Source organism: Sturnira hondurensis, unplaced genomic scaffold (assembly GCF_014824575.4).
Source record: "Sturnira hondurensis isolate 20B ecotype Veracruz unplaced genomic scaffold, ASM1482457v3 Scaffold0002638, whole genome shotgun sequence".
Lineage (NCBI taxonomy): Eukaryota > Metazoa > Chordata > Mammalia > Chiroptera > Phyllostomidae > Sturnira > Sturnira hondurensis.
Genome location: NW_028075269.1, coordinates 209,265 through 226,447, shown reverse-complemented (window position 1 = coordinate 226,447; position 17,183 = coordinate 209,265). Strand labels below are relative to the sequence as shown.

Genomic DNA, 17,183 nt, shown 5'->3' with positions numbered 1-17,183 from the left:
TGAGATTTATTTTTCCTACATCCTTTTCACTAGATATTTTCTATATAAATTCTTTTCAGAGAGGCACTTAAATTCCCCCTTCCAGAGTGGTTCAAATGGGCCTCCAGGGCCCAGTATCTTGGTAATAGTATGTCTATGTCCTTTGAGGACTATAGTCCAGAATAGAATAGCTGTCCCTTTATATATTTATTTGGTAGCTATCATTTGATTTTCTAGTCTATTAAACTTTGATTGTTTACCGATTAAAATTTCCTCTTTCCTTGCCATCTGATTTCTTCTGTTTGAGACTCACATATGCCTTGTAGCTAGGTTCTACTTCAGCAAATAATTAAATTGTATCCAGGGAGTCAGAAAGTTTTAAATCTGGCTGTTGAGAACAATACAAGTATATGCTAACTTTTGACATATTTATCATTTCATTTCCTCCACCCTCCATCTGAATAGACTGTTCCCTCTTAATTGGAATCAGAATTGTTTTCAGTTCTTTTGTTGCTAGATCGAGTGCTTCTGTAAACACTGCTGTACAAGCTGCTTATTTTCTCATCCGAATTTTTTTAGGTGTACGTAATCTCAGAAGTAATACTGGTCAGTCAGAGGGCATGGATGGTTTTTATGGCACTTATTACATATTGCAGGACTGCTCTCTAGAAAGGCAGAACTAATTTATGCTACTAACAAAAGTGTGCACATCAACCAGAATTTTGACATTTCTAACAATACTGAGTTTCATCAATTTTCTTTGTTTTTGTTAAGTACAGAAGGCCCTTTAAAGTCATGTTTCTTAAGCTGTTAGAAGAGTCTCACTGTATTTCCTTGTGAGCTGTCTAGATGGAAATTCTTTCCAGTTTTTCCTTTTCAACATTACTATCTTAAGACAAGGTACAATATTCAAGTAGTGCTACTCAGATAGTACTGTAGTAGCCATAATAGCGACAACAGTATGTACTGGTGGCGGGTACAGCAGTAACTAACCTTTACTGAATGCTCAGCTAGGCGCCGGGCACTCGTCTAAACACCTGACTCACTTTTACAGCAACCCTGAGGCTTAGGTACCATCATTACTGACCTTTTACAAATGAAGAAACCAGGGCATAGGGAGGTTACCCAACTGCCCAAAGTCACTCTGTCAATAAATGGAGCCAGCATTTGAAGATAGGTGGTCTATTTATAGAACCTATATTCTAGATCCTTCCTACTCGATGTGTGGCTTTCAGACCAGCAGCACTGACATAACCTGAGATCTTACTAGAAGTGCATAATCTCAGGCCCACTCCAGACTTACAGTAGCAAATCTGCATTTAACAAATCCCTGTGATCCATGTGCTTCACTGACCTGCTAACTGTGATCCGTTAGCTTGAGAAGCTGTGCCCCAAACTGCTATGTTATACTGCTCTATTATTACTGTTGTCATTAGCAGTGGACGTTGAGGTTGTTTAGTCTCTGTATTATTTTGTTTTTTATTTTTATTTTATTTGAGCCAAGTTGATGACATATGCTGGGAGCAAGATTTCAAATGCTCGCTCTATTCTTTTGAACATCCACATACTTATACATCTTGTATCAGCATCCTACGAGTACTAATAGATTTATAGGATAATTTACATAAATGAAATTGATGGATTAAAGGAGTTACTGTGTTTTGAAATTTGATATAAATTTTCAAATTATCTCTATGTCAGTTTATTCTCATACCCATAGTGTGAAAATACCTATTTTTTTATTGTTTTTAAACTTTTGGATCTTTGAATGTCTGATAAATGAAAAACGATAATTCAGTTTTTTTTGCATTTCTCTTACAAGTGGTTAACAATAATATAATTAATAGGTACTGTTTAGAGGACTGCTCTCCACCAGGCCTGTGTCACATAATTAATCCTCACAACCCACGAAGTGAGGCTGAGTTCAGTGACTTGCCCAGCATTACAGAGCTAATAAGTAGTCTTGCTGGGTTGTTTTCTTAGCATCTGCACTTTCTTCCCAAGTCTGGTAGATGCCTTGGTGTTCTCGCTCCTGCACTCTAAAGCAGGAGAGAGCCTTAGATCCCTTACTACTTCGGAAGACCTTCCCCAACCTTCCCCAAGGGTAGTCTGACTTTTGGGGTATCCCATGTTGTCATTCACAGCCAGCCCATCCTGGCACCCAAGGAGCCATCTGCTGGCAGGTGCAGAGCATTTCCATGAGTTCTCTGGGGAGAGTGCTGCATGCTAATTGGATTTTATTCTAGATTTATGGCTATTGTCCTTTTTTCTTTTTTTATATTTTTACTGATGTTTTAGAGAGAGAGGAAGGGAGAAAGAGAGTGAGAGAGAAACATCAACTGGTTGCCTCCCATATATACCCCAATTGGGGATTGAACCCACAACCTAGGTATATGTCCTGACTGAGAATCAAACCCCCAGCCTTTTGTTGTCTGGGACAATGCTCCAACCAACTGAGTCATAGCAGCCAGGGATATCCTTTTTTTCTTTAAGAGAAAGTTGGTATTAGTGTTTACTTTCATGCTAGAAATGAGATGCCAAAAGAGACCAAAAAAACCACTCTAAATTCTTTCAGAATGTAAATTATAACATCAAAATGAAAATACAAACTCAATAACAATAGCAAACATATTGAATGCTCCAAATCATCTTCATTACTTATCCCATGAAAGCAAACTTGCAATTTGTGACTTCTGATTTAAGCCCTGCTAGATCCGAGTTTTCAGTGACACCTAAAGGATCACGTTATTCAAGTTCATAATAATTTCTTGTTGCATGTCCCTTTTACAGTTATCGCATTACTTTTGCTTCATAACACAGCACACGAGCCCTGCGTATTCTCCCGTAGCCCTCACCTCTGGGTGAATTTAGATTGAATAACTGGACATGTCCGGTGTAATGCTCTTCTGTTTCTTACTGTGCAGCGCCTTGCAGACAGACTCATCCTCTTAGACCTCTCAGAAGGGACTAAAGGAGGCATGATGGACCTAAATATCTTCAACCTGCCTAATGTGGAGATCAGCAAAGGTCTGGTGTTTCTGCTTAAAACTTGTATGCCTTATTTACTCTTGTATTTAAGTCCTAGAATTTTGATAGACTTACTTTTTAGAGCAGTTTTAGGTTCAGAGCCACACCGAGGAGAAGGTACAGAAACTTCCCATATGTACCTCCTGCTCCCACACATGCATAGCCTTCCCCATCGTTAGCATCCCCCACGTGAGTGGTACAATTGGTGAACCTACCTGGAAACATCATTTTCATTCAAAGTGTGTAGTTTACTTAGGATTCATTCTTAATGTTCTACCTTCTACAGATGTGGACAAATCTATAATGACATGTATTGACCATTATTGTATCTTAAAGAGTTGTTTTTCCTTGTAAAAAGCTTGGAAAATTTCTGGGCAAAAGGAATATGGATACTAAGAAAAGAATAATAACCAAGTCCGAACAGTTTGAACAACTTACAGCCAGCTAGAGAATTGCAAGACCTTATCTTCCCTGGGCCTAACCTAGGACACTTGAGAGCAAGGTGGCCTATACCTCGCCTCCCTAACCAGGCAGTACATAGCTTAATGACTCTGGTTTGGGAAATAGAGAACAGAGACCCAATTAATGCCATTTGTGCCAGCCAAACCCAGGGATGGATAAAGTCAGAGGAACAAATGACAAAAACCTTAGAGCCAGACAGACCCAAGATAAAAGTGACACAGTGAAGCAAACCAAAGAATAATCTCAAACTGTCCTGTACACTCATTTTAATGCATCAGCACACTAAAAATGAACCTGGAGAGCTGGTGAATATTCTGCTGAAATCCTCCCCTAAGATTCTCACCTGCAGAAGAGAGAGAAAACTCTCAAAATGAAAGATGTAAATATGGACTTGCTCTAGAGCATGCCCATACGCCTTCTCAGGTGTGAAATTTTTACTTCCTCCTAAACTCTAATGGTCTCCACGGGACTTGGGACCAGGGGGCAGTGGGCAGCTGGAGCTCATCCCAGGCCCAGCCCCCGGTCCAGCCCTTGGTCCTGTCTCCAAGGCCCTCTTTTTTTTCTGACTTCCCAGTGAGCTAACACTGCCTAGGCTCACTCCTTTCCTATAACGTTTCTAAAAAGCCAAAGCAGAGCACTGCCTAGGCTTTCTCCTGTTGCTTCTGCCCTGAGCTCTTCTGTTGTGTCACTGCCCGCCGCTTTAATAAATGGTCACTCAAAATCACCTGGACTTCTGGAATCTTTCCTACATGAAGTCAAGAACCCATATACTACAGGCCAGCCTGAGGCAGACCCACTCTGGGCATAGGTCCTGCCTGGTAACAGTTTCTGCCCTAAAAATCACCTGTGCTCTGCCAGCAGTACTAGAACCTTAATGCTGAAAGTACCTTAAAGATCACCTAGTTCAGGCCCAGCTCAGTGGGTTGAAGTGTGTCTTGACATGCCATGGTTGAGGGTTTGATCCCGGGTCAGGGAATATGCAGGGATGAACCAATGAGTGTGTAAGTAAGTGGAACAATAGATCTGTTTCTCACTGTGACTGTCTCTCTCCCTTCACCTAGTCCAAATCCCTCAATTTAAATATTTAGAAACTAATATTCAAAAAAAGTTAAGTGACTTACCCAGAGTCTTGCAGAGTCTACAGCTGTTTATATTAACAAGAATCAGATAAGCAAATAATATTCAGGTTGGTCAGAAGGATGTAATCTTGTCTCTTTCAAATCACTTTAGGGGACTGTTTGGTACATGAACCCTAGAGGTTGTGAGGCCATTCAGGACATGAGGAAATTGTTTCTTTCTGTGTATCTCATTTTAGTATAGATTTATTTTTTCTGATTGCTTGCTTTTTCATAACATACTGGTTAAGAGCACTGGTTTTAGAGTTAGAAAGATGGGGTTTCCCTCTGAGGCCTGCCACATTACAGCTCTGACATTATATAGTCTCTGGAAGTTTAGTTTTGTGATCTTAGAAGTGGGAATAATACCTACTTCTTGGTATATAACGAAAGTGTTAAACCAAGAATCTTTTCAAAAATTTAATTTGGCTCTGGCTAGTGTAGCTCAGTGGATTGAGCGTGGGCCTGTGAACCAGACAATCACAGTTCGATTCCCAGTCAGGGCACATGCCTGGGTTGCAGGCCGGTTCCTTGCAGGCTAACTACCAGGAGGGGATGCACAAAAGGCAACCGTACATTGATGTTTCTCTCCCTCTCTCCTTCCCTTCCCCTCTAAAGATAAATAAAATCTTTAAAAAAATTTTATTTGCATTACTTTTACTAAAAATATATTGTTAAAATAAGTTTTAGTAACAATAAAAAGGGTTTTTGTGTCAATACATAAAATTTTAATGTTAAAAAAGCAATTTATCTCATATTTTTAATTTTAAAAGTTTCATTATATTTTATCATGTACATGCCATATGAATGCAGACATAAATATGTAGGTAAATGCTACATTTGGCGATATGGGCTTAAAGTATTTTATTATCAGAGATTTTTTATGATCAAAAAATTTGGAAGACCATTGAAGTAGAAAGTGTTTACTCTAACCTTCCCAAACCCGATTATAGCAGAAGTCAGGTTGTAACTTGTAGTTGTTTGGCTTTCCCTGGTGTTTCCTTACTTAGGTGCCCTGTATCCATTCACCATAATTTCCAAATAGTATTGGGACATATGGCTTTGCAAGCCTAAATGTACTAAGAACAATAGAAGGTCAGAAAAGTTGACATGATACCTCTGGCTTATAAAAACTGGGTGAAATAGTTCTAGCAACCTCTAGATCCCTGTAGGGCATAGCGAGTTCTCTTTCTTTCTCTAGAGACAGTACAATAATAGTTGCTTTAAAGAGCCTTTTGTAGCCCTCATTTAGAGGATCCCTGGGGGGGGACTGGATATTCTCTTGTGCCTGTTATTTCAGGTACTAAAGTTCTTGAGGGACCTTGTAACAATTCCAAATCACCTTAGGGCACTGTTGAGTACACAGACCCTAGAGGTTGTGAGCCATTTAGTACATGAGGAAATTGTTTCTTCCTCTGTCTTATTAACCATCAGTGATTTGTTTCTGGTCATCGAAAGAATGGACTCCTTGGAGTAGATATGTAGGTTGTGGTGCTTGCTACCACACAGGAAGTGTTGAATGAATGCACACAGTCTACTATCTTGGGCAAGTTTCATATTGCCCTTGTTAATTTTGGTTGCACATTCCAGATAATACTTAATTTAATTCCTATGACATGCAGTAATTTTAAATATAATGTTAACTAACATTTTATTAATATGTTCTACCATATGGAGAAGTGCATTAATAATTTTGGGAAATTGAACTCAAGGGAAATTTTAGTAATATCCCATCATAACAGGTATTGATGATTGCAACTGATCATCGCAAAGTTTACTTTGCTTCATTTGGATGTATTTTTTAATAGCTGCTAAAACATTTGGGGGAGGGATATACATATTGGGTTGGCCAAAAAGTTTGTTTGTATTTTTTTCCCTGAGATGGCTATAGGAGTGCTTAGTTGTCTTAACTTCATTAGAAACAGTTTGGTTAGATTGTATTGTGACAGCTCTCATATCAGCATGCAATTAAAAAAAACTTAACCAAAATTGGTGAATTTTTGTGTAGCCATTTTAATATTGAAGATGGAAGAAAATAAGCAATATTTTTGGTGTATTATGCTTTATTATTTTAAGAAAGGTAAAAATGCAACTGAAACACAAAAAAAGATTTGTGCAGTGTATGGAGAAGGTGCTGTGACTGATTGAACATGTCAAAAGTGGTTTGCGAAGTTTTGTGCTGGAGATTTCTCCCCGGACAATGCTCCACAGTTGGGTAGGCCAGTTGAAGTTGATAGATAGCAAATTGAGACATTAGTTGAGAGCAATCAACGTTATACCACACGGGAGATAGCCAGTATACTCAAAATACCCAAATCAAGCACTGAAAATAATTTGCACTAGCTTGGTTATGTTAATTGCTTTTATGTTTGGATTCCACATAAGGGGGTGGGGGAGCCTTCTTAGCCTATTTTTGCATGCTATTCTCTACTTTAAAAATATTGAAAATCTTCTTTTTTTAAAACAAATTGTGATGGGTGATGAAAAGTGGATACTTTACCAAAATGTGCAACACAAGAGATCATGGGGCATGTAATACAAAGGATCTAGTAACCACACCAAAGGCCAGTCTTCATTCAAAGAAGATGATATTGTATATATGGAGGGATTAGAAGGGAGTCCTCTACTATGAGCTCATTCCAGAAAACCAAACGATTAATTCCAACTAGTACTGCTCCCAGTTAGACCAACTATAAGCAGCACTTAATGAAAAGCATCCAGAATTAGTTAATACAAAATGCATAATCTTCCATCATAACACAAGATTGCATGTTTCTTGGATGACCAAGCAAAAACTGTTATAATGTGACTGGGAAGTTCTGATTCATCCGCCATATTCACCAGACATTACACCTTCTGATTTCCATTTATTTCCATCTGTACAAAATTCTATTAGTAGAAAAAAATTAAATTCCCTGGAAGACTGCAAAAGACACCTGGAACAGTTCTTCATCAAAAAGACAAAGAAGTGGGCTTTGTGGCACGGTGGATAGTGCCTTGGACTTCTAGTGATGAAAAAGATAAATAGTTTTATTTTAGGAAGACAGAGTTATGAAGTTGCTTGAAAGATGTCAAAAGGTAGTAGAACAAATCAGTGAGTATGTTATTCAATAAAGTTATTGATGAAAATGAAAAATGTGTCTTTTGGCCACACCAATATGTACATGTGAGGATGCAAATATACCTTACAGGTTGGGCAAAAGTAGGTTTATAGTTGTAAGTATACAAAACAGAGCTTATCCTTGTATTATTATTTGTTTATTAGTTATTGTATTATTTTTCATATGAGCAAGTGTAAACCTCTTTTGCCACACCCAGTATAAATACACACAGTTATGCTTTTGTTTGCATAGACTAACTCTGGAGAAATACTAAAGAAGTGTTAAAAGTAGTTGTTTTAAGAGTCAGACTAAGAAAACTGGTTTTGTATTTGTTTTTGCACTTAATACTTTTATCCCCCTTCTTTAAAACTGTGCTAAAAAGCGTGTAACACAAAGTTTACCATGGTGACATTTCTTTTTGCACTGAAATACATTTTATAAAAAAGATATACTGTGAAGATCCCTAAAAGTAGTCCAACTGGGTAAATAAGTTATTTCAGCAGATTTGCAGTTCCTTTAACAGCATGGATAGACCTAGAGGGCATTGTGCTGAGTGAAATAAGTCAGACAGAGAAAGACAATATCACCATCATGTGTTGATCTCCTTACCCAAGGTAAGGATAAAAAAGGTTTTTATTGATTGTTTTTAGAGTGAGAAGAAGAGTGTGTGGGGGGGAAACACTGATGTGAGAGAGAAACATGCATCAGTTGCCTCCCACACGTGCTCTGACACACCCAGCCAGGGATGGAGCCCTCAGCCTTTTTGGTGTATTGGATGACACTCCCAATGGAGCCACCCGGCCAGGGTGCCGGTGATTCTTAAAACATGGTTTATGGATTGATGGCTTATGTCACAATCATCTGCTGTGTTTTTTAAAATTACAGATGCCTGGCATCACTGCAGGCCTGTGGAGAAATGAAAGAACTTGGGAGCTCCCTGGTCAATATGGCTCAGGTGTTTGGAGTGTCATCCATAAACTGAAAATGCCTGAGGGTTTGATTCTTGGTCAGGGCACATGCCTCGGTTGCAGGTTCAGTTACCAGTTGGGGCATGTGTAGCAACTGATTGATGTTTCTCTCCCTCCCTTCCTCACTCTAAAATCAATAAGCATGTCCTCAGGTGAGGCTAAAAAAATAAAGCAATTGGGAGCTTGATAGGAAATAGTATGGAGTAGGAAGCCTTTCCTGCACTTTGAAATATTAGAAAGCATCTACTCTGTTTACTCATCAATCAAACCTGAGGGTAAAGGCATTTTCATCATTCAAAGCAGAAGCTAAAGGGGGAGAAGAAAAGCAATTGTCCTGGCAAGGTGGGTTGGGGCCAAATTATAGGGTCAGAAGTTGAACCATTCACTGGTATTTAATAATATGGACAAGCCACCTAATCTTTCCAGGTATCAATTTCCTCTTCTTTATAAGGGTTCAGCACACTCTGAAGCCAGGCCGCCTGGGCTTGAAATTCTGGCTCTGCTACTTACTAGGTCTGTGACTTTGTACAAGTTACTTAATTTTCTGTGCCTCAGACTCATTATCTGTCAGATGGGGATGATATTGACCACATAGTGTGTTGTGGCTTAGATTGAATGAGTAAATGTATGGAAAACCCTTAGAACAATACCTGGCACATAAAAGTGGTATGGAAGTCTTAGCTACATCCCTTCCAGTTCTACTGACTTCCAATTCTTGAGATTTTGACTCATTACCAGATGCTATTTCGAACTCTAGAACCCAGGAATTGCTTAAGGGGACTCAAGAAGAACTGTAATTAAAATCCATGAGTCAAGTTTTCAGTGCTACCATGCCCATAGTTATGTGAGATTATGAACTGAAATTGGATGGTGCATTTCCCTATGGACACAGTGCACACGTGTTTCCTTCTGAAACTTGTTTAGGAAGATGGCCTTAGAGGCTTAATTAAGACTGTAAACCCTGGCTTTATTCGCTGTCTCCCTGGGATGCTAATATTCGTTTACAAAGGTTGAACTGATGCCTTCTACTTGCTTTCTTATAGTTCTGTTGTTTCTGATGTTGACAACATCTGGCTACTGTTTTGACATGTACTTACTGTAAAACACACTGTGCAACAGAGAGTAATGGTGTGAAATAGCACATGTACATTTGAGGATCGCAGCAGCAAGCCTCAGAGAACAGCTTTTCCAAAGTTCTAACAGTTGCTTATGCATTAAGTCCCATTGAAAGAAGAACCTTAAAACCAAGGATAGTAAGCTTCAGTATAAGAAAGTCATTAAAAAGTGCAAACCAAGACATTTTATCTTGATTTAAAGATTATTCAAACCATTTTTTCCTCTTGGAAGTAGAATCCTCAATAAATAAAACAGATATGAGCAGAACTACTCTGCTTGAAGTTTGAAGTAAGTGGCCTGGAGCTGTGCCTACCGCCTCTTTTCACTTACTCGCAGTCCTCCCAGCTGGCCTCTGGGTCATGTTTAAGGAACTCTAGGACTCCTAAGCTCAAAGTTTAGAAATGAGTGATATAATTGATTGTAAGTTCATTTTGCCTATAGTATATTATTTATTTTCTCTAATAAAATTGTGACTTGCATAAAAATGAATTTCTTGTTTGTGGGTTCTGGATCCTATAATTTATTTGGTTTCTCTTTATTGCTCTTTCCCGCGTTGGGATACACTCTTGCTCTTAATTCTTCTGATGGCAAACGTCAGCACTTGGTATACTTCCTATGGAGATAAGGTTGCTCTGGGGGCAAGTATGCCTAACAGATCTCTGCTTGAAGAAAAGAAAAACCTTATGAACTTGAACTTGAATAAAACCTGTATCTTGAGCCCTGGCTGATATGGCTCAGTGGATTGAGTGCCACCTCTGAACAGAAAGGTCACTGGTTCAATTCCCAGTCAGGGCACATGCCTGATTTGCAGGCCAGGTCCCTGGTTGGGGGCATGTGAGCAGCAACCAGTTGTGTCTCACACATTGGTGTCTCTCTCCCTCTCAATCTCTCTCCCTTTCCCTCCCTCTATAAAAACAAGCAAGCAAACAAAAACCCTCTATTTTGACCGCAGGCTGTTTCTTTTTATTCATTTAGATCCCTCTGCCTCTGCTCATTCCAAGGTGATCATCTTCACAGTTAACTCTTTGGGAAATTCTCAGTCCTACCTTGATGTGGTGCAGGGAAATGTGGATATGTTCAGAGCCCTCGTCCCAGCTCTGGGACATTATAGTCCAAACAGTGTCCTGCTTGTTGCGTCTCAGCCAGGTAAAGCTTTCATTTTAAATGAATTTGATGGTCCAGTGCATCAGTAGAATTGCCATTACTGATAAAAGTCATAAGACTAGATTACAAAGGGACAACTAGGGTATTCAGTTAAATTGCTCTCATAATGAACAATATAGTATTTCCGTATCCTGTCATCCAGTGACTTCTTATGGCTGACATTAACTAGAAGGTTACAAATCACAATTTTTTAATGTAGTACTGCTATTACTATGTGCCAGGTTGTTAGCCATGCTTTCTTCGGTGAGAAAATAAACTCCCAAGAGAAAAATGCAGTGACTTAAGCAAAAGATCTTTTGTTAATTCTGAAATGTCATAAAATGTTAGTGAGCATGCCAGAGTACATTTTTAACATTTTGTATTTTAAATTGTTTGAAGGTGTTTTATCTAAAAATAAATATTTTCAAAGAGTTAGGGGTGGTACTGGACTCAAATTGGTGATCGCATTTTTTTAATGTTCCCAATATAGGAGTATGGTATGCATTCACTTGTTTTCCTATAGTCATTGGCTGTGGGACACTGATCTCTTTAATTCCTTACATCCTTTGGCATGGAAGAAGAAAGCAGTTGTGTTTTTGTTCCTATACTGCATAGTGGTGGTATGCAAGTCAATATTTTAATTTAAAGATAGAAATTTAGCCCAACATAGTTGTAAAAGAGAACTTGACCAATGAAAAAAAATCTTCTGATTTTCTGTACCCGGATTTGATCCTCTTGCTAATGATTCTAGGAAATTATTCTCCACTCTTAAAAATTTATGTCTAGCAGCAGAGTTATGTTAAATTGTGCTGGAACCTTGTTCATGTTTTTAATATACATTAAAAGTATATTATGCTTTATTGTGTATTCAGGATCCAATAAGAGTACATACAAGCTCTAATATACTTAGTAAAATAATAAATATTTGTGTATGAAATAGGCTAGAAGTATATTTTTAAAAATCTTTACATGTTCCTCTTATGTGCAATATTTAGTGGAGGTCATGACCTACGTGACGTGGAAACTGAGTGCATTTCCTGCAACTCGAGTGATTGGAATTGGATGCAATCTGGATTCACAGAGATTACAGTATATTATTAAAAATGTTTTGAAGGCACAAACTTCAGGAAACCCAGTATGGGTTATTGGTGAGCAGGGAGAAGACAAAGGTAAGAAATACATTTTTGTTAGTTATATTGATAACCTGCCATGATAATGGCATGGCCATTGATAATGGCCATGATATTCAGACATATCTCAGGGCTCAAGAATTGTGGAGTTTAGTTGGTTTTTGCTCCACATTTCAGTGCCTTCTTTGTTACATGACCTGTGTTGTGAATAGAGACCTCAAACTTGTTATTATAATTGTATTTACTTTTCTGTAAATTTACAGTTAGGCGAGCCTCCTTAGTCAGGTTTTATATTTCCTCAAAACTTTCTTAAAATTTTAAGCTTTCTGTATGCTTTGATGTCAGATGTTAACAGCTGTTATGTCTGAGTTAGCGGTAACTTTTAAAAATCTGTACTTTTCTATGTTTCCTAATTTTGTCATTATGGATATGTAATATTTGTATAATTTTTAAGAAAATTATTTTAGTGAAATACAACAGTATTTTAAATCTACATAAATCTGTACTGCTTACCTAGAAAGTTCACTGCCAGAGTCAGGCTATAGAATAAATCTTTATAAAACCTGACCATGTAATTCAAGCAGAAATACTTTCCAGGTTCAAAATGCCATCTGACACTAAACACTAATCAGTAGGACCCTAGAAAAGGGTAGTGAACAAGAAGTTGGAGCAGATGCATTAGAGTAACGAATGTTCAGGGGTTTAAACAAACCTGAGACCTGAATTTTACTTGCTATTCTATTTGAGTTCTGGTCCATGTCAATCTTTGGCTTATCTGATCATTGCAAATCTCCCAGTTAGTTTTCTCTTTCCCCCCTAGTCTACCAAATTAATAATGGTATTAGCCAAAACTTACACAGTGTTTACTATATGCTTTCAAATATTAATTCAATTTTCCTAAATCATATTCCTCTTTTCAAAAAATTTCACTGGCTTCTTCTGACCATACTATTAAATTCCTTCGCTTGGCATTCAAGGAATCCCAAAATATAGCCCTAATTTTCTTTCCCAATTATAGGTATGGAGGTAGTCATGTCATTAAAGAGCTGAAAGGGAACCAAGGCACCATCAATTACTTAGGGAGCCAGAAATAGGCGCAGGATGGTAAGAGTGGAGGTTCCTGGGGAGCCTGTAGCTTTCCCTGTCAAAGAAGGACTGAAACTCGGTCCCGTGCTTCATAGCCCCAGGCCAGAGCTTCGCTTCAGCCACAGGGACCTAGCCCACTGCATTTCCCTCCCTCTCAGCATATTTAAACCTCATCCTTCAAGCTCTCAGTCAGGACCCCCTTATTTGCACTCTGAAGTTTTTCCTGATCACCTCACTCCACAGTGATTTTTTTCATTCCTTGGAGCTAAAAGTTATTGTTTGCTACATGGTGATTAACCATTTATTGTCTCATAATGTTTATTCTTTTGTGAAACTGCTGTTTATCCTGATCCAGTTTGAATTTCGTATATGCACCTTCTCCTTATTAAAAGTGTAAGTTATTAAGCTGTTCTTCTAGTTGAAAAAGTCATACCATTCACATAGCAAAAAAATTAAATAGTACAAAAAGATATACAGTGAAAAAATGTCCCTTCTATGCCAGACACCCAGTTCCCTTTCTCCAAAAGCAATCACAGTTACCTGTTTCTGATGTAATCTTAGAGAAATGTTTTGTGAATAGACAGGTGCATGCGTGAAATGTACATCACACATTATTCTTTACCTTGCTGTTTTATTTATTGGTATGACTCGAAAATGGTTACTACATACATACATATGTATATATATACATATGTACATGTATACATATAATGTGGAGTAATTTATATCTGTATATATAAATATATATAATATCTAATATATTATCATTTACACATATATGCATATATACACATATAAACATATATGTGTATATATACATATAATGGCAATGTTTTAGTGAAATAGAACATTTCACAATATGGTTGCATTAATATCACAAACTGTACAGAGAAAATAAAGGATGATATCACAATAACTAAATCTACAACACTGCGTTGGCTGCTATTAGAGCTATTTAGATGAGTAAGAACCCAACCCTGTCTTTAGGAAGCTTCAAGACAGGTCCAAGGGAGTAGGATGAAAGCACAAGGAAGGGTATGGTAATTCTGTCCTGAGAATGGGACAGAATGGGAACTAGAATAGAGGGATGTAGGTGCATGTGAATTGGGGTTTCAAAGTATAATATGTAATATTTGACACATGTAAAAGAATGCATATAATGTATATGTGTGTTTTAAAACATAATATTAGAATATACATATAAATCCACACTCAATTATTAAGACCATTACCGATACCACCGAAGCTGACTTATGTCCTGCCCATCCCAGCTCCCTGTCTTCCCTCTAGACACCACTGCCAGGTTGTTTTTCATCCTGTCTTCTGCTTTGTTTCACAGATAAGTTATGTCCTCGGGTAGGTACACTTAGGTTGGCCCTGAAGCCAGAAATGGGTTAGAGGCTCCCTCTGCTGGTTTTATGTGTAGCTATAAACTGACTATATTTTAAAGTGATACGACCACAAGAACAATTATAATTATTATTTTACATTGAGTAGCTATTATGTGTATTACATGGTTTGCATATCTTACCCTGAGAAGGACATGGCGGTTTTCCAAATTAATAGATGAGAAAGCTGAAAACTAATTTGCTTGTAAGGGCATCTAGTAAGGGCAAAACTGGAGTTTGAACCCTGATCTACTCCAAAGCTGTGCTTTTGCTTGCTGCAACTTAATTAGATAATTTACCTACAGCACTTACTCCAGTAAATTAGCACTGAGTAAGTGCTCAGTAAGTGGTAGCTGTCACTGCAGTCATCAGCAAGATGGTGGTGAAAACTGACAGAAGGACATGTAAAACTACACTTTGAAGTAAAGCAACATTAGGGTTTGGAAACATAAGAATAGTAGGTGTGTAATTATTCTCTCCAAGTATTTCAGAGACAAATGACAACTACAGTCACATGACATACAAGACCCTCTAGGATCTGTTTCCTGCTTCCTTCCCCAGCTTCACCGCCCTTCTGCCAGGCGATCTGTGCCAGTCAGACGGTCACCTTGCAGTTTCCTGAATGGCTCATGCACTCATGCCTCCCTGCCTTTGTACCTGATGCTTTCTTTCCCTGAACATTCATTCACTTGACTAACTCCTGCTTGCCCTTCAAGACTAGGCTTAGGTGTCACCTCTCCCAGGAAGCCTTCTTGAATTCTCCTGGTTCAGTAAGTTTGTGCCTCTATTATAAACATTATCACACTAAGTTATAACTGCATATTTACCTGTCTGTTCACCCCACTGAGACTGTAAGTTCCTTAGAATGGTCGCAATAAATGAATGAAATGAATGATCTTGAAATGAATGAATTTCGGATTCAGATTCATTTTAGTTTCAAATGAATGAATGATCTTGACACTGTCTTGTGACCAAAAGTCATTCATATTATGCCTCACCAAATTAGGCAGTCAGCAAAACGTGGACTTTGGAGCTGCTATTTTTAGCTGTGATACTGAAATCACATGTGAACTGCAGATCACTCATTCCAGTGGTGTTTTAGAAGTCCAAGGCTGGACCTCAGCACAGTGTTTGGTCATTTGCTTGGGGCATCAATCTTATCCAAGGGGTAGGTGTTATATGTGGTGGAAAAATGCTATTCCATGGTCGTTTTTCATTAAAATTTTAGGATTCAGAGGGTTACTGTTCTTGAGAAGCCGAACCAGAAAGATTAGGATTGATATTAGATATAATATTTGAACTGGTTCCTTAAACTAGGATGGATTTACATTTAGGAAGTTTGAAGGGCTGGGCAGTAAATGAACAAAAAATGAAATAATTAAGTCCATCTAAACTTAATTTAAAATTCTAACGACTGTCACAAGCAAATGTGAACATTTGGACATTGGAAAGTAGTGAAACTTTCTTCCTCTTTCCAAGTGTTCTTTTCTCATGGCTCAGAGAGGAAAGATTAATAACTCAATCATTGTGTAATATACAATGGTAATAATACTCATAATTAATTCCCAGGTGTGGTGCCCTTTGTCTTTTTTTACTCCTACCTTTCCCCTTTTATTCATCTCTCCAAGGTATATAAAGGCTGTATTTCATTTAACATTTTCCTTCAATTTCCTATATACTGTGAATATACTAATAATGTACCAATATTTTTTTGGAAAATAAGTCATGTATAATCCTTCTGTTCATGTAAAACCGTTTTTAAAGTCCCTCAATCTGTACACATTCATTTATATTTTTCAAAAAATAATTTTTGGTTTTGGTGTTTTTCAACTTATTTAATGCAAGTATGCCTTCCTCTTTGTTGCAAAATACAATTATGGATTGTTGTGAGATCAGTTCTGTATTATCTCCTAGCATTCTTTTTTAAAAATGTTTATTGAACATATAAACATAAATGTGTTTAAACATGTTAAACATAAACATGTTTTAGAAGGGGGCTAGAGAGAGGGAAAGAGAAGCAGAAACATTGATCGGTTGCCTCCTGTATACACCCCAACCGAGAGTGAGCCTGCAACCTAGGTATGTGCTCTGGCTGGGAATCAAACCCCCTGACCGTTTGATGTATAGGAAGATGCTCCAACCACTTGAGACACACTGGCAAGGGCTCTCCTGAAAATTCTTTACCACGATAAAGAATATGTGTGAGAGGACACAAAAGATGAACAAATGGTCCCTGCACCCCAGAAGCTTATAATCAGTTTGAGGAAGGGAGGCATCTGGATACATTTGGTGGTCTTTGTCACTGGCACATCTCTAAATGGCCTAATTTTGAATGCAGTTTAGAGACTTGTATTTTAAACATAAGATAGTCTTATATATCTGAGTGTGTTTTTGTTTTTCTTACTCAAATGAAGATTTGTATCAAAGAATGTCTTCACACAGATGAGAAACAGGCGAATATTAGAAAGGTTTAAAAATGTTGACTTTCTGATATGTCCCCTAAAGCAAGGGATATAAAGGAAAGAATAAACAAATGGGACCTCATCAAATAAAAAAGCTTCTGCATGGCTAAAGAAAACAGCATTAAAATAAAAAGAGAACCAACTATATGGAAAAACATATTTGCCAATGACATCTTGGACAAGGGTTTGATCTCCAAAATATATAA

At 37.8% G+C, this 17,183-nt stretch overlaps 1 protein-coding gene across 4 annotated transcripts in view; it reads left to right on the top strand.

The window, feature by feature from the left end:
* The window catches only part of UEVLD (UEV and lactate/malate dehyrogenase domains), a 46,230-nt gene that overhangs the window by 23,270 nt on the left and 5,777 nt on the right, over window positions 1-17,183 (top strand). For all 4 annotated transcript variants that reach the window (XM_037040357.1, XM_037040358.1, XM_037040360.1 and 1 more), the window contains 3 exons: window positions 2,904-3,006; window positions 10,744-10,914; window positions 11,907-12,080. In XM_037040357.1, the coding sequence (XP_036896252.1) occupies window positions 2,904-3,006; window positions 10,744-10,914; window positions 11,907-12,080 (448 nt within the window). The remainder of the gene's footprint in view (window positions 1-2,903; window positions 3,007-10,743; window positions 10,915-11,906; window positions 12,081-17,183) is intronic.